The sequence below is a fragment of the Podarcis filfolensis genome, assembly GCF_964270895.1.
Source record: "Podarcis filfolensis genome assembly, chromosome: 4".
NCBI classification, from domain to species: domain Eukaryota; kingdom Metazoa; phylum Chordata; class Lepidosauria; order Squamata; family Lacertidae; genus Podarcis; species Podarcis filfolensis.
The window spans coordinates 25,621,026-25,645,617 of record NC_139607.1 but is presented as its reverse complement, the minus strand read 5'-3'; the positions used below and the strand labels follow the sequence as shown (position 1 = coordinate 25,645,617).

General features: G+C 43.7%; 2 protein-coding genes across 6 annotated transcripts in view; one reads left to right on the top strand and one right to left on the bottom strand.

Annotated features, from left to right (window-relative positions):
* Positions 1-9,527, top strand: part of CARS2 (cysteinyl-tRNA synthetase 2, mitochondrial) — a 43,871-nt gene extending 34,344 nt beyond the window's left edge. The window contains exon 16 of the transcript XR_014547228.1: positions 9,113-9,527. The gene's annotated coding sequence lies outside the window, so the exon portion shown is untranslated. The remainder of the gene's footprint in view (positions 1-9,112) is intronic.
* Positions 110-22,514, bottom strand: NAXD (NAD(P)HX dehydratase). Of its 5 annotated transcripts, XM_083610702.1 has the most exons (11): positions 19,457-20,685; positions 17,145-17,519; positions 13,532-13,682; positions 11,384-11,429; positions 10,084-10,172; positions 8,668-8,776; positions 6,798-6,848; positions 6,613-6,717; positions 5,412-5,532; positions 3,967-4,087; positions 110-3,621 (listed from the first exon to the last, which is right to left on the bottom strand). In XM_083610702.1, the coding sequence occupies exons 1-11, from the start codon at positions 20,121-20,123 to the stop codon at positions 3,471-3,473; spliced, it is 1,986 nt and encodes a 661-aa protein (XP_083466828.1). In that variant the 5' UTR covers positions 20,124-20,685; the 3' UTR covers positions 110-3,470. The 5 variants fall into 5 exon arrangements, with proteins under 5 accessions (XP_083466828.1, XP_083466830.1, XP_083466829.1 ...); XM_083610704.1 differs by lacking the exons at positions 17,145-17,519; positions 19,457-20,685 and adding an exon at positions 22,373-22,514; XM_083610703.1 differs by lacking the exons at positions 17,145-17,519; positions 19,457-20,685 and adding an exon at positions 22,213-22,404.
* Positions 22,515-24,592: the final 2,078 nt, after the last annotated feature.

The window sequence follows — 24,592 nt, the reverse complement described above, 5'->3', positions numbered from 1 at the left end:
CTTTAAATCTGCCAGGTTAGGAATACAAATTGAACAAAATGGAGAAGCTACAGTTTGTCGGCACATTGCAGCTCCGTTATAAAAAGCCACTGAATAAATACACGTAGCAGTTGTTTAAGCTGTCGTTTTTATTTCATCAAGAAATCAACTGCTACATCTTCAGATTGCTTCAATTGTAAAATCTTTATACACTAGTGGACAACATTATTTGCAACTTCTGTAATACAATTTAAAAAAACAACAAGCAATTCAACTCGATAGTGACTGTTCCGATCAGTTTAAAAATCCTAGGTCCTATTTGGCTTCCCTGCAAATAATAGCTTTGAAAATTCTGCTGCCTATTTTGTTCAGCATTTGTATCTCAGTTCTAAATGATGGTAGCTATTTGATAGTGTGTTCTGGAAAATGGATATAGGTTAGTTCAGTTGACAACACCAATGGTTAACGTCTCCCTCACTGCACCAAGACAATGCTGTGATTTAAACTATTGGGCATATGAGTCACTTGCCCCATGAGTGCAGGGTGCACATGTGGAAGATCCCAAAAGGGTTCAGAGCTTTGGTCATGCTGACTCCTACCCACTGCCTGTAGCAGAGGTGTGAAACCTGTGCCCTCCCACTGTGGCTGAACTACAGCTTCCAGCAAGCATTGCCACGGATGATGGGAATTGCAGTTCAGCAACATCAAGAGCACCGCAGGTTCCCCACACCTGCCCTCTAGGACAGGGACATTTGCAAGTAGTACAGTAGTACAGTCTAGTTTCAACTCTCCTGTCCCCATCTTGCAAGCACAAGAAAATCAGGATGGATAATTTAACACAAACGAGCCTATTTGAATTAATGTAATTTGGAAATTTTACTGTTCCCCAAGACTCAGGGTAATATTAAATCTGAATAAAAGCAGGTTTGCCTTGCAGCTGAATCAGTACCTCTAGCCGATGCATGAAGCCAAAGGAGGCTTTTCTAGGTAACTCCAGTGAAGAACCAATTCAACCATTATTTACATTCTCAAGCACAGGCATTTTGCCTTCACCCAATGAAAGCAAACTACTCTGGGTCTGCCAGTTACTATCGGACCAAGTTTTTAATTAATCATTCATTGACCCTTGTTTGCTACTTTGCTTTTGAGAGGGTGGGGGATGAGCCAAGGCACAGTGAAGCGGAAATGACTAATGCCAGAAAGTCCAGGAGTGGTGACCTTAGGGCTGAGCAAACAAGGCAACCACCCAGGGCCCCAAAATCTTGGAACAAAATGCTGCCTGCCTCCTTTATAGTCTGTCTCAGTCTGCCTTGTCTTTAACCCAGCAGCATTGCAAACGGGCATTGTGAAACCTGCATCCTCGCATTGCAAGGCAAGGAGAACAGGGTGCTAGAGCCATATTGGGATCTTCCAAGTGCTAGGTTATATAGTGTAGGATTCAGCCCAGTACAAGTGAATCATGCCTTGATAATACATTTTGCTTAAACCTTTTCTTAGAGCCGATTTCAGTAGAAAGAAAAAGTACATCATACTAGCTACGGTCTACATCATCGGAAGCAAAGGGAAAGCATACACACTTTTCCTGGTTTTGAAAACGTGAGAAGCTATCCCCAACTTGTGTTCTGAAGCGGTACGGACCGAAAAAAGTCTTTAAAAAGTTTGAATTGGTGCTCTGAACTTTGCTAGAACTAAATAATGGAAAAAATATATATATATTAAAAAAAAACCAAAAAAAGGAAACAAATGTATTTTTCTGAGGTAGTAGTCACAGTGCATCCAAATGTTAGTTATAAGCACGTTGCATTTATACAGAGCAATATCCTGGTTGCAGGTAGACAGTGTACGCTAAGCAACAACTGACTACTATATAATGTAGCAAACCCTAACAGCAGTCTGTCCCTACACAAATGGGAATGCTAGTTAAACAGCTAGATAAACTCTGGCTGCAGATTTCCATATACTTACTTTGGAGTAAGTCCCAATGAATTTGGTGGGGCTTACTTCCGAGTAAATATGCAATGCCATCAGGCGGCAAGCGATTCAAGTAAAAACAAAGGGTTTTCTGCCATCATCTTTCCTTCTTAAAACCATTATGGGGTGGGATTTCTAGAGTGGAAATGCTCCGTACATAGATCCTACCAAAACGTGAGTTTGCATCTAGTAAAACAGCATAACTAAGCATAATACACATAGAGCAGCTGACACACATCCTCTGGAATACTTGTGCCCCCTCCCTATTACAAAGAAGCTCAACATTATGGTAGGGATAACTCGCTACTGTGAACAACCTAGTCTCTACCCTGTAGTCTGCTGGGCACTGCCAGTTCATTAATGCTGTGCAGTTTTAAAAGGGCAGCCCTTCCCCTTTTATTGTTCAATTACTACATGCTGGTGATTCTTCTAAGTGTGTCCACACGTTAGTGTTCCACTGCAGCTTTTAAAAGTTAAAACAAAAGCACAAAGGGTGCTTTCTATTGAAAACCATTCCCATGCAGGTCTTATGGCGGGAGCTGCTCCTTGATTAGTAGTTTCCCTAAAGCCTTCCCCTTTTTGACCCCCCCCAAATGTTCCATCACAGGTTTAATCTGGTTTCTCTGCAAATATTTTATGATCTAAACTAGCCCAGCTCAGTAGATGAAACTTCAATACATTCAGCTAAATAAATTCTATTTTTCACATGCCATGTTCTACAGCTTCTTTGTGCTGGGTTGTTGTTTTTTTATTAAAAAAAGACTAGTGATACCCACCCCTCCCTCCTCATCAAAAAAAACAAGGAACGAAAAACAGTGCCCCTGTACCTAGGACTCGAGGCGAATTTCATGCAGTCCCTCCTTGAAGATGGCATGTCTCAAAAGCAGCACAGACTTGTGCAGAATTGAAACCCTGCAGTAGTTCTCAAGCTAAACAGTGATGAAGTTGGTGCAAACCAAGGAAGTAAGTTAAGCTGGTGGAAGAATATTACAACACAATCCAGCCAAAGTTAAGTGTTTTCAAATCCTATTGATTTCAGTGGGAGACAGAAATGTCTACTTCTTCCACTGAAACGAAGGAGACTTCAGCTGCAATCTCAAATGCACTTACTAGGGAGGAAGTCCCACTGAATTCATTAGGACTAAACAGGCCTTAGAAATGCACAGCTTAACTTTGGTTGGACCATGCCCTTATTTTTATTTGTCTCTTAAGTGCATCTTTTGCTACTAGCATACTCTTAGTTATTGCTCAATAACTGTGAGATAGAACAGAGGAAATACTTTCAGTTTAGTTTTATTATATTATAACATCTGCAACTACAGCTTATTCAGCCAAAAAAAATGTATTCCAAACTCTTTAAAAAATATCTACATTTTTTTTCTATTTTAAAAAATAAAAGCTACCTAGTATACCAAGACCGCTAACAGCACTTGAAAAAGGGTGCATTACGCATGGATATCCTACTGTAATTTCCGTTGCTGTCCATGTTGTGTATTTCTCCTTCCTCTGCTGCTTTGGTCTTAGGTTTCAAAGAGTTTATTAAAGGCTGCTCCGATTTCTAAAACCATGTCAGAGGCTGTCATAGACCGTCCGCACTTCTGAAAGGCTTGGTTGTTGCACTGCCTCGTAAGTGAGCATGCTCCAAATGCAGCCACTAGGAAGGGGTTCTGACTAAAAAGGAAACAATAATCTTCATTAAAACTGGAATGGGACTGAATTTTTCAAGGAGCTTCAGAAATCTTAACTCACTCGAGGTATTAAGCATGGAAAGATATTTCAATTTCTTGGGAGAGATTTGCATTTAAATATGCTGCCTTGCCTAACAGACAAGAATCTCTCATTAATTTTTCTGCTGCCCGAATGCATGTTTTATTGATTAAATAAATTGATTACATCAGCTGCATATGAAAGCACCCTGTGTGTTTGCTGCTCCCCAGTAGTTTCCCTCCCACTACCAGTGTAATTCCAGTGAAGAACTAGGCTGCTGAAAATGCTCAGGTATGACCAGCACCTTACCCGTTTGTTTTTTCTGGTCCAGCAAGAAAGGCCCAGTGTGCTAGGACTCCAAGAGAACCTGAGAGGAGATCGCCTTGTCCACCACACCTTCTGCTGCTTCCTTCATGACTGCATACAAGCACTACAAAAGGGGGGAAACACCAGGCTTAGGCTGGCTCAGCCAGTGGCAGCGTTTGGATCTGGCGTAAATTTTAACACCAGCTTGCTTTACGCCAGCTTCTTCAGTATAAGATTGCTTACTAATTCATCAGTTTTCCAACTTTATTTTAAAGGGGAGAGGCTGGAGATGTAATGAGCAGTACCAAATGGGCAGAGTTCCTAGGGCTCACCCCTGATTTAAGAAGTGGCAAGGTTTATCCGTTACATGATTGCAGTGCCATCTATTAGCTGCAAGGACTAGAACAGAATTTCTGCCATATCCCTGAAGGGCCCAGTATTTGTGCACACATATGAATATTCTAGATTATTATTATTTACATTTATTAGTCACTTATGGAAATGACTCAAAGCAACGTACAGGCACAATGCACAGTGTATACAGTCGTACCTTGGTTCTCAAACACCTTGGCTGCCAAATGATCGAAACCCAGAAGTGAGTGTTGTGGTTTTCGAACGATTTTCAGAAGCCGAACATCTGGCATGGCTTCCGATTGGCTGCAGGAGCTTCCTGCAGCTAATCGGAAGCCACGCTTTGGTTTCCGAACATTTTGGAAGTCAAACGGATTTCCGGAACCAATTCTGTTTGACTTCCAAGGTATGACTGTATTTAGTTGTCAAAGCCCAACTCCTGAATTTTGCCAGTTCTTGGCCTCTTTTTTGAAATTGGCTATGAGGAACTTTGTGCAGAGGGGCTAGCCTCATGCTTTGTGAGCGTAAGTGAGGAACAACACAATCTCTCTTTTTAAAAGGACATGCAGAGGGAACCACTGGTTTGTTTTGCCATAAGGATTTGTAGGCAACAGCTTACATCAGCTGCATATGAAAGCACCCTGTGTGTTTGCTGCTGCATGTTATGTAATTATCTTCTGTAATTACTCACTAATTTCTGTATAATTCTGCAGGACTAATTACTTAGGAAAAATAAATAAATACACAAAAGAATCTCCTTTGTGGTTAGATGAACATTCTTATTAGCATGTAATTTTATCACACATTTGATGTGCCCCACAGCCCCAGTAGCTAACATTTTCTGTGTACATCTTAAATCATAATGTTTGCTGCCATTATTTGAGTAAAATATTCATATTTAATACTGACACTTTCACTATAAATTCACTAGTCAACAATTTTTATCCATCTAATAAAACATTCTCCTCCTGCTTATAATGTTCAATATGGAATATATGCTTGTCAGCATTAGTTTTTGTTTTTCAGGATTATCTATCTATAATAGGACCAAGCAACTCTATTTATCATTCTGTTTGCTGTGTTTATTTTTCACTTACCTTTTTCTCCATCTGAAATAAGATCACGTTCTCCTTTCTGAACAATCGTCAAATTCCCCAAGGCTTGGCTGAGCCTTAGCAGACATCCATGATGATCATTGCTATCGACAGGGTCCCTAAGCTAAGACAGAGAATCATGGTGGGGAATCATACAGTATCAAAATACGTCTTTCAGTGATGTAAAATAATGCACGTTACCATCATTTTATACACACATTTTATCAGAAAAACTACCCAGCCATTAATTCAGAGCTGTGGTCTCATTTCCTGTCATCTGTGGTGGCTCCCTGATTGTGGAATGCTCTTTCCAGAAAGGCTCGCCTGGCACCATCATTACATGTCTTTAGACCCCAGGCAAAAACATTCCACTTTACACAGGGATTTGGCTATTAAATAATCTATGGCCTGTGAAAGTGTGTGAGAGAGGATTCTCATTTATTATGATTATTTTACTACTATAGGCTGTGTCTGTCACTATGCTTTTTCATTATGTTTTTATTATGTTTTTATCATTGGTGTTTTGTAATGTGTTTCCAATGCTGTACACCTCCTTAATAATAATAATGATTTTTATTTATACCCCGCCCTCCCCAGCCAAGGCCAGGCTCAGAGCGGCTTACAAGCAATAATAAAAACAAGTTGAATGAATACAACTTAAAAACAAGATCAAAATACAACATTAAAATATTGAAACAGTAAAATATTAAAATGCAGCCTCATCACAGGAGGAGAAAGGAAAAAGAAAGAGGGGGAGGGAATCAAATTGGCTGCAAGCCAAAGGCCAGGCGGAACAACTGTCTTACAACAGCAGCATATGCTGCAACAGGGGTGGGGTGGAGAGAAAGGGAGTGGAAAAGAGGTAATAGAAAGAGTCTACTTTGGTCAGTACCTGTCCAACACTATCAAGCAGCCCCAGAGACCCCCAGCAAGTGACCTCTCACAGATTACCCCCAAAGGAATAAGACCCTTGCCAGAAAAAAGGCTCCCCACCTCTGCACTAATCAGTTATTAAAGGCGGGTGCTGTCTCATGCAGGTTTTACTTAAACATAGATAATAGTGTTAAGGCTGCAACCTTGAACATCATAATTAGGAAGTAGGCTCCACTGAACCCAGTGCTGTTCATAGGAGCTATAAATGTAATTTGGTCTTGGATTTAATTTGCTTTCCTTAAGTATCACTGAAAACATAGTATGAACTCACCATAGCTTCATACAGTCTGCTGAACTCCATGGCATTCGGAGTAAGAATCGCTCTAGGGTAACCCTGAATGAGAGATGGCTGCTGGGCAATTAGCCATAAACCATCCTGCGTCGGGTAGCAAGAGAGAAACATTTACTGGCAAGAACAACATCATGCAAATAAGCTAATGAAAACATAATACTTACAGCATCAATTACGATAGGAATTCCTTTGACCTTCGATTTTTCTATGATACCCTGTGGTTTTTTTTAAAAAAAGAGCAGACTTTTAAGAACTGAAAATGAAACCACTTCCCGTTGTTCAATTAACTCTTACAGTTTCAAAGTAAAAAGTCAAAAAACAGCTGTCTACTCCAAACAGGACTTAGCTGAATACAACCCCATGCTTACAAAATTGTTTCTCTTCTGGGTTACTCTAATTGTGGCTGAAACCCAAAACGCATACTCCTGGATCTTTAAAACCACCAATGCAGGGATGGATGGTCAACCTTTTTCAACCTATAGGCCACATTTGCTGTTGGCCAGACCTCAGAGGGCTGCAGGCCAGCAGAAGATGCAGCCAAAGCTCGCACATGCAAAGACATGTTTGCACAAGCACAAGCGTTCAGGCAGCAGGGAGAGTTTTCCTCCTTATCACAGTGCTGAGCTGGGAAGAAAGGAACGTCTCCTCTGAGAAATGCAATGTGATGGGGAGATCTCTCTCTGCTTTTCAGATTTCATTCCGAAGAACAGATAAGAGTGGGAGGAATAGCATTCTCTCTGTTCTTCAGAGATCACCGAAGAACGGAGACAATGACTTTATTCCCCATAGCATTGCTGGGCTGATAGAAGGAACTTCTCCTCATCGTACAATAATGGGAAGAACAGCACTTATCTGGGAAAGGTGCCTCTCGTTCTGGTGCACCACTACTGTTAAGAGGCACGGGAAGGAGCACCCCTTCCTGTTTCCTGAGTGCTAATACCTCTTAGCAATGGTGGTGTACTAGAGAAGTGACTCTGCAAAAGGAAAAGGCACCACCCAATATGCCAGGCGCTGGCGGCACATGCTAAGTGGCTTGGTGGGCCTGATTGGACCCCTGCATTAATGAAGCACTGCCTTTATAGAATATTTGTTTTCTGACCACTGAGCTGAGAGGTCAGTCTCTAGTGCTACACAGCATCTCCAGCCCTAATCTCCCACAACCTACCTGGCACAATAACTAAGGCACAATCTGTTATGTCATGATTTACGTTGTGCACCCTAATCTGGAAACAGATTGAATAGAAACTGCAGTTTGGGATCAGGGCATCAGAAGAACAACAGAGGTCATCACTGGGCCATGTGGTTCATCTGTGTGTGATATATACATTAAGGGATTTGGGGAGGTTTACAAACATGTAATCGTTCCTATTTTAAAAGTGAGATGGCCAGAAGATACTGATAGTTTACCCAGAAGAAGGCGGCTATAAAGTGGTGCTAATCATATGATGTCAATATTATGGGACTTCTGCACTTTCATTTCCATTTCTCAATTTTTTATAATGCAGACTGGTCCTACTCAAAAGTACAAGCAAGACAGTTCTCTAGATAAATGCTTCTTCATTTGCTCACCTTTTAGTGTAAGTGGGGGGAAATACCGTGACCTATTTCCGTTGGTCACTTTTATCACTGCCAGGACTAGGTAAGCAATAAAACCGATGCCCTTGTTGCTGAGCTCTATCAAACACCAGCAAGCAAAGGATGGCTTGGATATTATGATCCATCTTGAAACCACATTTACTGGTATTTTGTTTTGTTACAATGGCTCAACTGTGCCTCTATGTCTATTCCAAAGGGAGGTGGAGCTCTCCCACACAAAGAAACACAGGAGCATTGCGAATCTTGGGGATCATTAAGTTATCTGTAAGAGTTTCACATAAAGGCAACTCTCATCAACTTTAGCTGCTAATCCTGCCATTCTATAATCGCCCTCAATTTCCAACATCAAGAATATCACCAACAGAGATGAATTCAAAACAGAAATTTAGTTTCATGGAAAAGGGTACATTAAAGAATCATTACTGTGCAAGGTATTACCTTGGCATTCTCAAGCAGTACATCATCTCTACCCAATCCAGGTCCGATAACAACCGAGTGTAGACGTGGTAGCCACTTTTCCACTTCATGAACAGCATCAGGGCTGTCACTAGACAGAGTAGAGCACAGATTGGCCTGTTTCCAAAAATCTGATTTCTTGCATTTGCAAGGAAGTGCAATTTTCAGCTTAAGTGTACTGGGTGCCAGCTCCCCAAGCTGCCTTCTGTAAACGACCACAACCAATTTCTCAAAGTATTTGGTTGGAAGCTGCCCAGAGTGCCCAGATGGGCGGGGTATAAATAATAAATTATTATTATTATTAATTGCTAAACCATTTTTCTCCTGAATAAAAGCATGCCACATCCATACATTTATATAGATAATGTATTATTTTGGCAAAACCCCTCAGCGGTTGACAAAAATTATCATTTTTCCTTTTCTACAGGAGATGGCATTATGTGAATGTATGTGGGGAACCCGAGGAACTTCCATCTGCCTGGAAAGCTGACAAACAAAAGCAAGAAAGGGAGATGAAATTCCCACATGGCTAGCTGCCATGTTTCCTTTTTGGTTTTAGAAGGAGGAGGAATTCCCATGGGTAGCATACACTTCCTGTCCCCTCAAGTTCCAATCCCTATATGCCATGTGACTTGTTTCATATTTTATTTTCTGGCAATGTTTTGATTTTATTCCCCCGCCCCCCATCTCAAATTCCTGACCGTATATTTCAAGCAGCAGTTGTAGCAACCAAACTTTTAATATTTACAGTTGGGTGTAATACCTATCTATGCACATAGGCTTGTTTTAGCGTAAGGCATCATTCAACTGGCTGCTGTGGAAGAGTCCCTTCTGTGTCTCTACTGGTGCTTTCTGGAGGCTTTACTGTGTCACTTTAAAAACAACAGCACTGTAGTAAGAGACTAAACTAATGGTTTGGACACAGCTTGGGTAGAAAGAAAGGTTAATGCTGCAGTTGGGACTTTCAGCACCACCGCTTTTGGAAGGCAGAAGGTGGCACTATTTGCAAGTTATGTGAATACAATTGAAACGTCATTAAAATGTTGTCTCGAAGTTTAGAGAAGTATTGGCATCTGGATAGGTTTTAGTTACAGTAGAACAGAAGCTGGCTACTGTGAGTCAAAGCATGGCAAGTGTGGCAGACGTGGGATTGCCCCATATACCATATACCATACCCCATATACCATAAAAAAAGGAATTCCAGCCATTAAGACAGATCCAGAGACAGCATGAAATGCTTGAGTATAGGTAGGGTCACAAAAGGTTTGGCGCCCTTCACCTGATCCTGGGAACCTAGCTCTGAGCTGCTACCCTAATACAACTAATACATGATCCATTAAGTCAAGTGAGAAGAATATAGGAGGAAAGCAAAAGACAAAAAACAGAAAGGATACTTACAGAACAGGATGAACTATCAGCTCTGGGCTATAAGACTTTATTACAGTTGCTGCGTCTTTGGTACAAAATACATGGGATATGTCTGCACCCTATGAAAGTTAACATATAGTTATCCATTGATACTAATACAACATCATGCAAAGGCTAGCCATTAAAACCCAAACAAGCCAGTTCCATGCTTTCTAGCTTGAGTCTGCCCCGTGACCTTCTTACTTAGTGACTTACAGAACAAAGCGATTTTTAGGTCCATTTCTCATACTAGTTACCCCAGTCCTAAATACATATACTTGAGCATGTCTCATGGACATTAATGGAACAAATTTGTTTGGGATCCAATATAAATACTCTCTCTACATATCAAAGCCCGTTTCCAATATTCCTTAACAATCTAGATGAAAAGCGCATTCATATCTCTTTTCTCAAACATTGATAGCTTGGCTTTAGCAAAATCTTGAACAGTAAAACATTTTGTTGATATGTGCATGGGTAGCTTCCTCCCCACTGGAATTCCGTTGTTGAAATCACAGTAGCAAAATACATTACAGACGGAATTCTACGCTGTGTATGATGGCTATCTACACTTCATTATTAAGATGACAATTAGTATTTATTAAAGCAGCCTTCTAAGGGCACAATCAGTTACTATCCACATACTCGAGCCAGTCTGATTCCAAAGCATTTTAAGTACACTTGAAGTTCAGAGATACAACCCTCAGAAAGCTATGATTCAACAATACACCTAAGAGGCTGTTTTCACTGGATTTAAGTACCCTTAACTGTTGGATAATGGGATACGGGTGGCACTGTGGTCTAAACCACCAAGCCTCTTGGGCTTGCTGATCAGAAAGTCAGTGGCTCGAATCCCCGCGACGGGGTGAGCTCCCGTTGCTCGATCCCAGCTCCTGCCAACCTAGCAGTTCAAAAGCATGCCAAAAAGTGCAAGTAGATAAATAGGTACCGCTCCAGCGGGAAGGTAAACGGCATGTCCATGTGCTGCTCTGGTTCGCCAGAAGCGGCTTAGTCATGCTGGCCACATGACCAGCTATCTGCGGACAAACGCTGGCTCCCTCAGCCTGTAAAGCGAGATGAGCGCCGCAACCCCAGAGTCATCGGCGACTGGACTTAACTGTCAGGGGTCCTTTACCTTTTTTTTAACTGTTGGATAATTACCAGTGCCTCTGAAATCGGGGTGAGGAACATGTGGACCTCCAGGTGTTGCTGGACTACAATTCCCATCAACCCTGAACTAGCCATGCGATGTTCCTTACCCATTTTAACGAAAAGTTAAGAGAGCACATACCACTTTGAGAGCTGAAATTGCAGCAAAATACGGTGCCCCTGTATACCTGGCAAATAAAAAAAAGAATTTTTTAAGGAGGCATCTTTATTTTGCTAATAAGTTTGGTTGCTGAATTGGGATAAAGACAACTAACTGAAAATTACCATATATTCCCCCAAATGCATATATTCTGAAGTCTTAAATACGAGTTATGACACTATCACAACCGAGCGCCAGCGGAGAAGACTCTTGCCTACTAACAGCTAAGGGCATTTATGTTCAGTTAATGTGGGAGCTGCAAAGTAACAGATCTTGTCTCTTCATTGGCTTGCTTCCAAGGCTCATACTTCGTAGCTGTGATGAGCAGACTTTATTCTATGGTAACAGCTCTAAGTCAGCCTTTTCACAAATAACCAGACTCTCATTGCAGTTGAGACAAACGTGATTGTACAACTGCTTCTGTGGAACCTGAACGTAACCAGGAGGAAACCACTCTGGGCACTGAATATCTGATGCTCAAATTAAGACAGACATGTACTTTTTTTTTTGGTTAGCCCAAGCAGAAGCTCTTTTAGATTAGGCATTATTAAATGTAAAATCTAATGTTAAAGTAACAGTTTCTTCTTAGCATTATGACATATTTGCCATCTTCATGCTGGGGTTGGACTGGATGACTCTTGGGGTTCCTTCCAACTCTACAATTCTGTGATTCTATGAAAGTACACAAACAGGTCTCCAGATTTCAAATCCTTCTGCTATGCTGAGCTGTATTAGGACTGGGAAGCATCTTTGGCACTGACCATATGGGAAAATACTACCACCATACATTCTAGTGTATTACACTGTAGCAGAATATTAGTAATTTATTTTTCAAGGGGGAATGAAGACCCAGAGACTGTGATGAAGAGCCTGAGGTTACAGCTTCCCTACCCTTAAATCAAGGAAATGCAGGGTTTTGTTTTGCATCCAAATTCAGCATCAAAGTTTTTTTACTTGTATAAATTCTGAAAATTAAATCACAGTCTCTTAAAATCTACTCTCTGTTTTCCTATTTTCCCTATTTTATTCTGATTAGACTAATGGGAAGCAGCTAGGTTAGCACTGGGAATCTCATCTGGTTATTCTTTCTGGCTTCTGGGCTTTTCATTCTGCTCACACATGTCAAGTGTGTATTTGCAGGCCTAAGGGAAAGCAACTTAACACTCTTTAGTGGAAGCTGAGATTCCTGGAAAGTTGAATTCTATACCTAACTGCACATTCTGCCCTTTTTCTACGCTCACGGAATTGTACCACACATGCGCGCACACACAAACGAATTCATTTCCTTAACAGTCAGCACAAATAACACTTCTCATGAAAGCCAAACATTTGCACAATGATGGGATCTCAAAAGGAATGTGAATTATGGCTGAAGATGCAGTTAAGAGCTAAGCTCTCAAGGTCAAATGGTACACCTTCCTTATTTCCCTAAGAGCTATGGTCACATGACATATGCACACATTTGGCCTCAAAGTAAAAAAAAAAAAAAAAGGATTAAAATGACTTTTAAGACATCTTCAGGTGTTTGATTTAAATGTGCAAGAAAGAATGTGGGAATGTAAGAATTGCCTCTAGACAACCAGGCAGGAAACCATGCCTAATAAAAGTAAGAAAATGATTAAAATATATTTTTTGCAAGTTGGTAAGGTGCCAAATAAGGGACACGGGGGTGCTGTGGGTTAAACCACAGAGCCTAGGGCTTGCTGATCAGAAGGTCGGCGGTTCGAGTCCCCGCGATGGGGTGAGCTCCTGTTGCTCTGTCCCTGCTCCTGCCAACCTAGCAGTTCGAAAGCACGTCAAAGTGCAAGTAGATAAATAGGTACCGCTCCGGCGGGAAGGTTAACAGCGTTTCCATGTGCTGCTCTGGTTCGCCAGAAGCGGCTTAGTCATGCTGGCCACATGACCCGGAAGCTGTACGCCAGCTCCCTCGGCCAATAAAGTGAAATGAGCGCCACAACCCCAGAGTCGTCTGTGACTGGACCTTACAGTCAGGGGTCCCTTTACCTTTTAAGGTGCCACATGGAACTTTTAAAAAAAGGCATGCTTGAGGAGGGCTAGTAAAATGTGTTGCAACCTAGTAATACTTGAAAACTTGCTTGCAAGGATGTTATGCATTTTCTTTTAACTTACTCTTGGCATCCTCCAATAATTCCTATTCGTCCATCTTGGCCTTTATGCTTTTTGGCAGTTAGAGGAGGAATAACATTCCGCACCAGTTGAAATATATTCTCCATTTCCTTTACAGAATGTGTTTTGTGCACTGAGAAGGATCTTTCTATAACTGAAAAAGAAATAAAGACATTTAAATAATTACTTTAAATTCAAACTTTTCATAGCATTCACTGATAACATGAATATTTCCAAGAAATTAGAGTATTAAATATTCTTGCTTGCATCTTCAATTAACCAGCCCTATTCAAATAATAATAACACTTCCATGTTCCCCAACAAGGGAGCAGGAAAGCACTGAAGAGCCCTCCGCACTAGCCTTCGCATGATGAACAAAACCATAATCTACACCTCTGTAAAATCTGGGTTCCAGTTCCAGTGCCAGGTCTACTTTACAGGTAGAGCTGTGCACACAAAGGCTCAATTGATACAACTGGCTACATTGTTTGCGTAATGTCGCATGGCAGGGGCAAACCAGCATGCCTGGTGCAGATATCTGATCAGAAAACTGTAAGAAGAGTATTAGCACCAACTTGGTTTTTTGCGTCTGCGTTGCACTGCACACTCAAAGTAACCATGATATCAAACCATCATAGAGATGCTTATTTCTCTTGTATGGCCAGCTGGCAATGTCAAAGGGACAATGTGTGTGTGCATGAGGGGTGGGAATACAAGCAAGAGGAAGGTGGTGGTGCCTGAGCTCCAACCCTAATAACTTTCATGTGATGATCTCCAAGATTTCCCAGTCATCCAGTTTTATTAGTTGCAGGCCAACTTTCATACAAGGATGTAATTAACTCCTACACCTGGAAGAACAGCACTGAGCAAGAAGAACTTGTGCTGACAAGAATTATGAACTCGGGCCTAAGCTACTTATATCTCAAATTGCAAATTAGAAAAAGATTTAAATGGTCTTAGTTAACACTCACATTTTTTGTAATTAAAAGCACACAGTTAACAGATACCGAGTCAATGGTTAGGAGTTAAATAAAATGCTGGTTTTCTAGACATGAATGGTTATTAAAAGACCCAAAATTTGTTCAAAATAAGCAACAAAATATCCTTCCATGTTTCTGCAGCTTAAAAAACCCCCTACTTTGACCATTACGCTTCCAATTGACAATTGTATCACATAATTAGTAACTACCAATCATACTGCCGCTCTTCATTAGTGTTTCTGCTGAAGCGATGTCTACTTTTTAAACTGCCCATTCAAATTGTGCTTAGTTATCACAGTCAGAGGAATCTAACAAAGAGCTCAAAGTATCCACAGGGCGAAAAACATATCTGAAAAAGTCAGCATCAAACAAGAAAACTCCCAGTGGGTGCAAAATCAGCGAAATCTCTTCATTCTCAATACAACCCCTTCCACAATCAAACTTACTTTTTTCAGTAAACATTAAGTCCTTTCAGGTCAATATTCTGATCTCATCCTTTACAATGGAAACAATTCTTTAATTAATGCACTCCGCTTCCGCTGATGTTATTTACACAACATGTTGACACATCTGTAACATATCTCCAACTGCATTAGAGACCCCAGCATGGATCACTCTAGGTGTAACTGTTTTATTTTGGTCGTAAATCCAAACAAGGAAGTCTGTAGTCACGGTAAACAGTTGGAGTGAAGACAAAACCATGCTGAATGCTAAAACCCCTCCTCCTTTCCTTTGGGGCTTCTATCAATGGCAGAAACTCCCCACATATATTTATACATTTCTGCACTATCCCAAGAATGAAAAGCTTGCTCACTTAAAAAAAAAAAGTGTATCCTACGATATTCAGACCAAAGTACAAATCATGACGAAATTCAAAAAAATCCATACTTGTAGACAGAAGGGTGAGAGCCATCGAAAGATTATGAGCAGAGAAAGAAATGGAAACAGCTGCATGGCTGCTACTGCTTTCACAGTACAACTTATGTACTGTGTCCTTCCTCCCTCCCTCTCCACACACACACACACACACACACACACACACACTATTTTCTAAAGGTTTATAACTTTTCTTGCCATTTTCCTTGTATTTTTAAAATAGCATATTCTTAGACAATTGGATAAAACATCCAAAATTCACAAGATAGATTATATAAACTGATAGTGAAAGCAGATTAATGTCAACTATTGAAAGCCTGAAAGGAAACTCCAGTTTACCCAGAATATGATTAAGGGTGAGCGAACACTATCACTTAAAATAGATCAGTTACCTATTAACACCCTGTTATGCTCATAAAGGGGGTTAAACGTTGGAGTATAATTTTATTTAGAAGTAGTATTGTAGAGGCAAAGATCTCCTCCAAATTATCTACTTAGAACACAATGCTATGTATGCCTACTTGGAAGTAAGTCTCCATGCATCAAAAGGGTCTTAAGCCACTGGCGATTGAGGTCCCAGAATACAACAGCATGATTTTGTGAATAGAACCTACATTTAAACACAAGTTGGTACCTAACAAGTAGTTCTCCTGCATCTTGGTTAACTCTAGTTCTGAAGAACACCAAAACAGTCTGCAAGTAGGTAGCATTAGAAGACTCCTTGCAGCCAGTTTTCAAACTGTGTTCCTTGTGAATACCAAGATGACAAGAAAAGAGAGCTTGCACTATTACTCATCTTTCAATGTGAAGTTGGATGGGAGTATTAAACATATTTAGACCAAAGGCCTATCTAGATCCTGATCTGTGGTATGCACTCCAGTTGAGCTTCTGATAATGTGCTTGCAAAGCATTTTGGAGTGACCCTTCTGACTTGGGTAAAAGAAGTTGAAAGGCAATCTCATTTTTGGGAAGTTGCCTCTTTCAAAGTCAAACGTGGCCATGCTGCATTTTTAAGGCAACAGCTATATTGACATTTGAACTCACTTGCCTTGCAAATTAAAACTAAGGCTACCCTAATACTAATCAAGTGTGGTAGGAAAATCTACTGCAGAAGACAGCCCCATGACCAAGAAGTGCAAGTACTAATGAAAATATTTTGCTGACCAGGATGCGATTTCACGCTGATTGCCAGCCCAGAAGTAGAATATCCAAGACTAATTCTATTCCCTAGTAAGATGGAAGGAGACTTGGATATGAAAAATACAAAAACTGCTCTAAAAACAGCTTCCATCTAAAAGTATCTACTATAAGTACTTATATATTATGCTTTTAGACCATCCCTGGCAATTACTGATGTTGTTTCAAGTACAAAAACAGTTACTTCCAGAATTTCTATGAAACACTAAAGATCAACCAATATGAATTTTATTTCAAAGACAAACAAAATTCCCTTTTTAGTCCACTAAATTCACAACTGATTGCTCTACATTTTTTAAAAAGAGCTATGTAAACTACATCAGTGATCATGATCTGTTCCATGACAACTCTGCAAAAGAGCATAACATTAAATAAACACCGTTATCTATGTAGACTTTTATCAACCATGCCCGGTGTTTTGATTCATTATTCACATATATCCATAAACCGCCACCCCAACCCCTCAGGGACCATTTCACTAACTTTAGAAAATTTCACCACAAATGTGCACAAAAATCTTAGCTACTGGGTCTCAACATCATTCATACAATAGAATGTAGTACCTATGGGTGGCGAAAGTGATGTTGACATAGAATTAAAGTTAAAATTATCTCCATATGATCGGTGATTTGATCTCTGTGAAGGATTGCTAGGTATATACTGGGACCTTTGTGATACTGTGGAAGAAATCCCTGCTAACATCTGTCCCAACATCTGCAACATCTGGAGCTCTCTGGCGTGCTCAGCTTCACGCCGTTTGTCTTCGATTTTAAGCCTCTGCTCTTCATATTTGTAAAATTTCTCTTCGGTATCCATGCTTTGTTGCAGAAACTTCTCCATCATTTTGTCCAGTGTTAAGTTTGCATGGCGTTTTTTTGATCTTTTAGCCTGAGATAATAAGGGTGGTGCATTGGTGTGAGCATTAATTTGTTTAAAACCTAAAACAAAAGTAGATAAGTTAGTTTTTCATGTTTTGACCAAACTTAAGAGAAAATTAAATAGTGAAGAGCATCAATTTAGTTACATAAATATTTCCAGTAATCAGGTAGTTTTCAAATTGACATAATTTATATGTTTATATAACATTTATGTATGTACATATGGAACTTGAACAACCAAATTTTTAAAACAAGTATTTGTGTATTGCAGATAATTGCTCAATTCAACTTTTTACAGTAGAAGCCTAATGCATGTTTACTTGGAAGTGAGACCCATTATATTCTGTGGAATTTACTTCCAGATTAAGTGTGCACAGGACTGCAGCCTTAATGCCCTGCTTTCAGATCTGCATTGCAAAAGGTCACAACTGTAAACCTCTCCCCTTTGATGTTATTTATGTGTAAAAACTTTGTTTCAAGTGTGACTATTAGCCTAAGGACACCAATTTGAAGCCAGTTTTGTGTGGAACATATGCAGATTTATGCATGTGTATTAGCTCTGCCCAATTCAAATAAAACTCAACTGTGAAAAAAGACAAAGGCACAGATTCCAGTTTTTCTGTTTTAGAATTGTTTTCTAAAAATAATACACACACCTACATGCGAAGGAAGTACAGACCTCTCTACATGGTATCGCTTCAATTTGTTTGTGGAAATTTAAATTTAGCCCGAGTTGTGTATGTGAACAATAAATATGAGGGTGGAGGGCTTTTGTTTTTAACCCAGATGAAAAGTTGTGTATTTACAATAGAAATACTATAGAATATATTGTCAAATGAAGATGCATGGTGGCCTTTAGGCCTGCCAGCCTAACAATCCTCCTGCTTTATCATCATCATGAAAAAGAATTTCAAGTTTGGGGCACTGTACACCTGATTTACACTGCATGCAGTATTCTTGCATTAGGTGTATGAGCTGGCCATTTGTGTTTAAATACAGAGATGACCATATGTAAATGAACATAGATTCTCCCCAATCACAGAAGGGAAGAGGGGATGGACAATGCCAGCGAAGGACTGGTGCTTCTAAACTAAAAAAAGAGGATGCAAAAGTGATAACTGCAGCGCTGTTGAGACGGTAGACCTTTTAGTGGGTTTTGGGCCCCAGCAGGTGCCCACCCTCAGAACAGTGGAATGTGGGGTGGTGTAGCGTCTTCAGAACTTTGGACTGTCGCCATACACGAAAAGGAAGTCTTGACCTGCCACTGTATCTTTGTTGCTATTGGATATGCCTTTTATGTAGGTGGTATATCCAGGACAAAGAAGCTCCCTGGCTATATTTTATGGTGCACTCCTAACAGAAATTCATTTTAAAACAGAAGTCACCTGACAATACCAAAGGAAGGGCCATTTGACAATGTTAACAGGCAACAGCCGTGCCACAGCTATGGGGGTGGAGTGGGGGACTAGCCAGGGTTTTTTTTTGTCCTGGGTTAAGCCTCCCAGCCTGTGTGTCTGTGTGTACGCAAATGCCTGGGCTCTTTTCTTTTTTTGCCAAGCTGGGTCTTTGACCCTGGTGAAATAAAGCCTACTTTCACCCAAGGTTAGGCGGAAAAATCTCCAGAGTTGTTTGGGTGTGTGAATGAAAGTGGGGAGTGGGGCATTGCCTTTCGTTTTAGACAAGAGCAGGGCAAACGAAATACACAGCGCTGCTGCTGCTCTCCGGGTGAAGTCACCATGAGAACACCAGCTTTCCCCCAACACTTCATATTTTGGAGAGAGACATCTGCACAGACTGGGGAGGAGCAGGGCAATAAAAACAGGGCGGCTGTGTTGTGGGCTTGTGAGGGGATGCGATTGTTCTATGGATGCCCTCCCCCCAACGCGCAACACTGTTCAGAAAAGCAGGGATAACGGGGCTGTTTCTTTGTGGCAGGTGCCATAACAGAGACTGAGACTTGCGCCGCCCTCGACTTTCTTTCCTTTCTCTGCACTCACCTTCTGCCGGCGGCAGCGGGATGGCGAAGGGCGGGCACTCCACTTTGATGGCGTGCTCGGCGTAGGAGGAGCACTCCCCGGACTCCTCGTGGAAGTTGTCCCTCGGGGGGGACTCCAGCAGCTCGCCGCCTTCCTCGTCCAGCTCGTCCTCGTCTTCCTCCTCCGCGTCCACCTCGCGAAGCAAAGCCCCGCCGCCGCCGGGCCTGGCGGAAGGGGGCGCGGCGGAGGCGGCGGCGGCCAGGATGGCGGAGGCGGCCAGGGCGCCGGGGTGCTGCTGCTGCTGCAGATGCTGCCTCCGCCGGCACCCGGGCTCCCCGCCGGCCGCGGGGCTCAGAGGCCTGTCGTCGAGGCCCGCCGCGCCGGCCCTCCCGCTGAGGATGCGGTCCATCTCGTCGTAGTACTTGCAGATCTTCCTGGCGTGCCCGTTCTTCTTGAGCCCCTCCCGGGCCTGGTAGTACTGGCGCTTGAGGCCCTTGATGCGGATGCGGCACTGCTCCGGGGTGCGCTCGAAGCCCAGCTCGGCCAGGCGGCAAGCCACGTCCCGGTACACATGGCTGTTGCGAAAGTTGCCGTCCAGGGCGCTCTGCACGTCCGCCTCCCCCCAGATCTCCAGCAGAGCCCGGGTCTCCAGGTCCGACCACAGGAAGCCGCGCGTGTTGGTGATCATCCTGGCGGAGGCGGCCCGCCCACCCGGGCGGCCGCGATGGCCGCGCTCGGACGGGAAGGGGCGATCAATGGCAGGCAGGCAGGCAGGCCGGCCGGCGGGGGTCAGCCGCCCGCCCGCCTCGCCGCAGCCCCTCCTCCCGCAGCTCCCCCTCTCAGCGGCCCCGGCCAGGCGGCGGTTGCGGCGGCCGAGATCCCATCCCTTCCCTCGCCGGCGGCGCCTCACGCGCCCCGCTCTCGCCGCGCTCTCTCCGTATAGTCCGCCAACCGAAACTTTCCACACGCAACGAACGGGGCCTCCGCCGCCGGCCTGACGGGCCTGGCCTTCCTCAGCCTCGTCTGCGGCTGTCGCTCCCTCGCCTCAGGCGGCGGGAGCTCGGTGGCGGCGGTGGCGGCAGAGGAGGGGGCTGCGCTTGGAGGCCCATCGCCTCGCGGAGGCCTGAGGCCACGGGGCTCGGAGAAGAAGCGGCGGCGGCGGCGGCGGCTGCCGAGAAGCACCGGCGCGGCCTCTTTCCCCCCTCCGCTCGCTCCCCGGCGGGCCCAAGCCGGCCCGGCGTCAGCAGCGCGCATTGCGCTCCAGCTGCCCCCTCCCCTTCGTGTGCGCGCACACTCACATCCACACACGCGCGCGCGCGCCAGTCGCCCAGGTTCACACACAAAGCAGCGAGGGTGTTTGTCGCACAACTTCAGTGGTGGTGGGGCAGGAAGGGGAGAACAATAGGCAACGGTCTCCTCCCGAGGAAATAGGCGTCGCGTACCTTGCGCCCCCCCCCAAATGAGGAATGCTGCATTCAAACAAAAACGCATGGTGGAGACGGAGGGGTTTCAGGCAAGAATGCGAAGGAGGGACCTCTCTCCACGCGCCAGGAAGACCAACGGAGAGATACGGGGAAACGGGTTGGAAGGAGCGCGCCCACGCCAGGACGAATATTGCTAGACGGCCTCCCCCCCCCCTCTCCTCGTTCCCCAAAAGCGCAGACAGGGATAGACTCCAATCCAAGCAGTGGAAAAGAAAAGAAAGCGCCTTCCGTTTGCTTTGCTTGACAGCTTGCTGTCGTTTTCGACGAACACTACCACGAATTCCAAGCGACGGGCAGTTTTATCCGGCCGTGCTCCCCACCAGCACCTTTTCTAAAGCGAACGTGAGAATCAGCTGGCACAAGAGGTGCTACTCGTACATTTCCCCTCCCCACCGTGAAACCACAACAAAGACACGCATGTATTTTTTGTTACGGGCGTTTTCGTTGGATGTTACATCGCAAGAAATGCTGCTGCTGCTGCTATCTAACCTTTTAAGCACTGGGTTAGCGCCAAGAAGGTACGACGAGAATACAGAAATTATGGCCCTCTTTATTATGTTGAAAAGGATAAAACGCCATATTTTTAAAAAGCAAGAAAGATAAGCAATTCTAGCCCACGCCTGGAGGATTTTTTCGCCATACAAACTACTATGAACTACTTCGAAATTTGTGATGACTTGCACCAGTGAAATGGGTCATCACAGGTGTAACCGGAATGATTGCTTTCACATCACCTCCTGATGGATTAAGCTACCTACCAATAAATCGTGTAGAGAAGTCAAGAGATGTCCACACCTCGTATAATCAGCCCTTTCTGTCAACAGTTCGGTGGCGAGTCACCCTTCACAAAATCTAGACTGGTCGATTTTTTATTCTGTGCTCCAGGGCTTCAATCTGCGGGCATGAGCATTACATTCTGACCTGATGGGCTTCTTTAAATTCTCGGTGACTATAGAGAGATGACTGCAATAGGTTTTAAAAATATGCACACCCATACGTTTAATCTCAAGCCCTAAACCATATCTTGCTTATATATTCCAGTATGTCATGCACCCAAACTCACCCGTTTATCTTCGAATCTGCTTGCACTACCTCAGCTGTGGCAATTATTTTTAAGCAGGCGAGGCGAGCTACAAGCAGACAATAACTTAACAGATTCCATTTAAAAATGCTTTTAACCTCCCCCCCCCCCGCCGCAAAAGGCCCCTCTCCATATCTGGCCTGTGGCTAACTGCAAAGAAGCACATTTGGCGCGGTGAGCCACGCAACCCACGAAAGGCGATTTTTGGGTACCTTTTCCATACTGCAGCCAGAGCACCGCTGCTGCTGAGATCAGTACTGCGATCACACAGGTGTCCCTTCCCCAAACCATCCCTGAGAAAGGATTTGCACGAGCTCACCGCGGGGCCCTGCCTCGCCCGAGCAGCTTGGACTCTGCTCTCCCGCCTCTTACCTAGCCGCCAAGCGGGGCTCGAACCAGCTGCTGCCAAGCACGCGCGCAAGCGGCACACAAGATGCATCCGAGCTGCTTCCGGGTCCGACCCGCAGCGAGTGGGACGCTTAGGCCACTTTCGCCCCGCCTCCTAAACCCTCGGGAACCGCCCCCTCGCAGGAAGCCAATCGGAGCGGGCTCAGCCCGCTGATTGACAGTAGACACGCAAACGCGCAAAAGGTTAGTAGGCGGGGCTAGTGCTGCTATAGAGAGCGTGCTTTTTTTTTTTTACCTGGAGACTGACTCACGTGTAACAGCGGCCACGTTGCTGCTGCTGCTCCTGTTCAAAAAGACTCAAATATTCTTTTACTGAGTCGCAAACACGCCGGTGGAGGGGTGGTGTTTTCTTGCAGTCGCTCTCTCCCATTGATTTCAATGACGTTTCCTGCGCCATTAATTATGTTTGGGATTGTAATCTTAAATTTCGAAGGCGGAGTTCAGCCCAGCCGCAAGAGGAACCTGTTTTTTAATGACAGTCCTAGAAGTAATTTGAGAAGGAGCAGATCGAGTGCCTGCAACGTTAGCAAATAAATAGCCAGGCTCACAAACACACACCTAATGTTCAACCAAAATCTCTCCTCCTGCAATATAAACCCACTAGATTTAATCCTGCCCTTTTGGGGCAGGCAGCAGACCCTCCAGGTATTTGATAAGTGCTATCACGTCTCTGGACCATAAAGAAGGCTGATCGCCGAAGAATTGGTGCTTTTGACTTATGGTGCTGGAGGAGACTCTTGAGAGTCCCATGGACTGCAAGAAGATCAAACCTCTCCATTCTGAAGGAAATCAGCCCTGAGTGCTCACTGGAAGGACAGATCCTGAAGCTGAGGCTCCAATACTTTGGCCACCTCATGAGAAGAGAAGACTCCCTGGAAAAGACCCTGATACTGGGAAAGATGGAGGGCACAAGGAGAAGGGGACGACAGAGGATGAGATGGTTGGATAGTGTTCTCGAAGCTACCAGCATGAGTTTGACCAAACTGTGGGAGGCAGTGGAAGACAGGAGTGCCTGGCGTGCTCTGGTCCATGGGGTCACGAAGAGTCGGACAAAACTAAACGACTAAACAACAACAACAATCACCTCCCTACTCGGCCTCTAGGCTAAAAATACCCAGTTCCTTCAGCCTTTCGACATTGGACTTGTTTTCCATACCACTGACTATCTCTGAACCCATGAGGATTCTCTTCATACTGAAAGAGAAAAACGATGACGAAGAGAGAAGAACGAAGACCTATTATTTAATACAGGATATAAAGGAAGATATGAGGTGCAACTAATACCATACACTTTAGATGAGCTATCTCTGTGTTACAGAAGTAGGACATGCTCCTCTTATCCCCAGATTATCAATGTCAGCGATGAAGGGTGTGACGCCTTGCTCTTTAGGCAACACATCTGGAACAGCTCTAGAGACATTGCTGCACAGGTGTACCGGGTATGACTCTCCTAAAGGAAAGACAGGCACTTCTTACAGCAGTGTTTCCCAAACTTGGGTCTCCAGCTGTTTTTCGGACTACAACTCCCACCATCCCTAGCTCGCAAGACAGGGATGATGGGAATTGTAGTCCAAAACCAGCTGGAGACCCAAATTTGGGAAACACTGTCTTACAGCATGAGCAAACAATGCAAAAGGAAGGCATACCTTCCAAATAACCTGTACAGAATTATCTAACACTGTTCTCTTTAGCAAGCAAATTATATCACAATTTTATAAAATTGCAGTAACTGGGATGAGTAACAGCATGGTGAACATCGCTCTTTCTTCTAGGTTCTACACCATGGGTAGCCAAACTAAGGCCCGGGGGCCGGATCCAGCCCAATCGCCTTCTCAATCTGGCCCGTGGACGGTCCGGGAATCAGTGTGTTTTTACATGAGTAGAATGTGTCCTTTTATTTAAAATGCATCTCTGAGTTATTTAGGGGGCATAGGAATTTGTTCATTTTTTCCCTTCAAAATATAGTCAGGCCCCCCACAAGGTCTGAGGCACAGTGGACCAGCCCCCTGCTGAATAAGTTTGCTGACCCCTGTTCTACACAGTGTCTTTCAAGGTTCTTCCAAAACCTCCCACTCTTGAATAGACTGGCTGGCAGGGAGCCCTTCCCAATTTTAATACAACCAAATTTCCAGCATCTCCTGTTCATGCATCACATGAAACTGCAGAGGGAAGCGTATCTTCCGA

What these genes read in the sequence shown, in the direction of transcription:
- NAXD (XM_083610702.1), bottom strand. Translation starts at nt 20,123, where the DNA reads ATGATCACCAACACGCGCGGCTTCCTGTGGTCGGACCTGGAGACCCGG. An exon ending in GCAGACTGTATGAAGCTATG is followed by an intron (nt 5,533 to 6,612) that starts GTGAGTTCATAC and finishes TCTCTGTCTTAG; the next exon opens with CTTAGGGACCCTGTCGATAG. An exon ending in TATTTCAGATGGAGAAAAAG is followed by an intron (nt 4,088 to 5,411) that starts GTAAGTGAAAAA and finishes CCCCTTTTGTAG; the next exon opens with TGCTTGTATGCAGTCATGAA.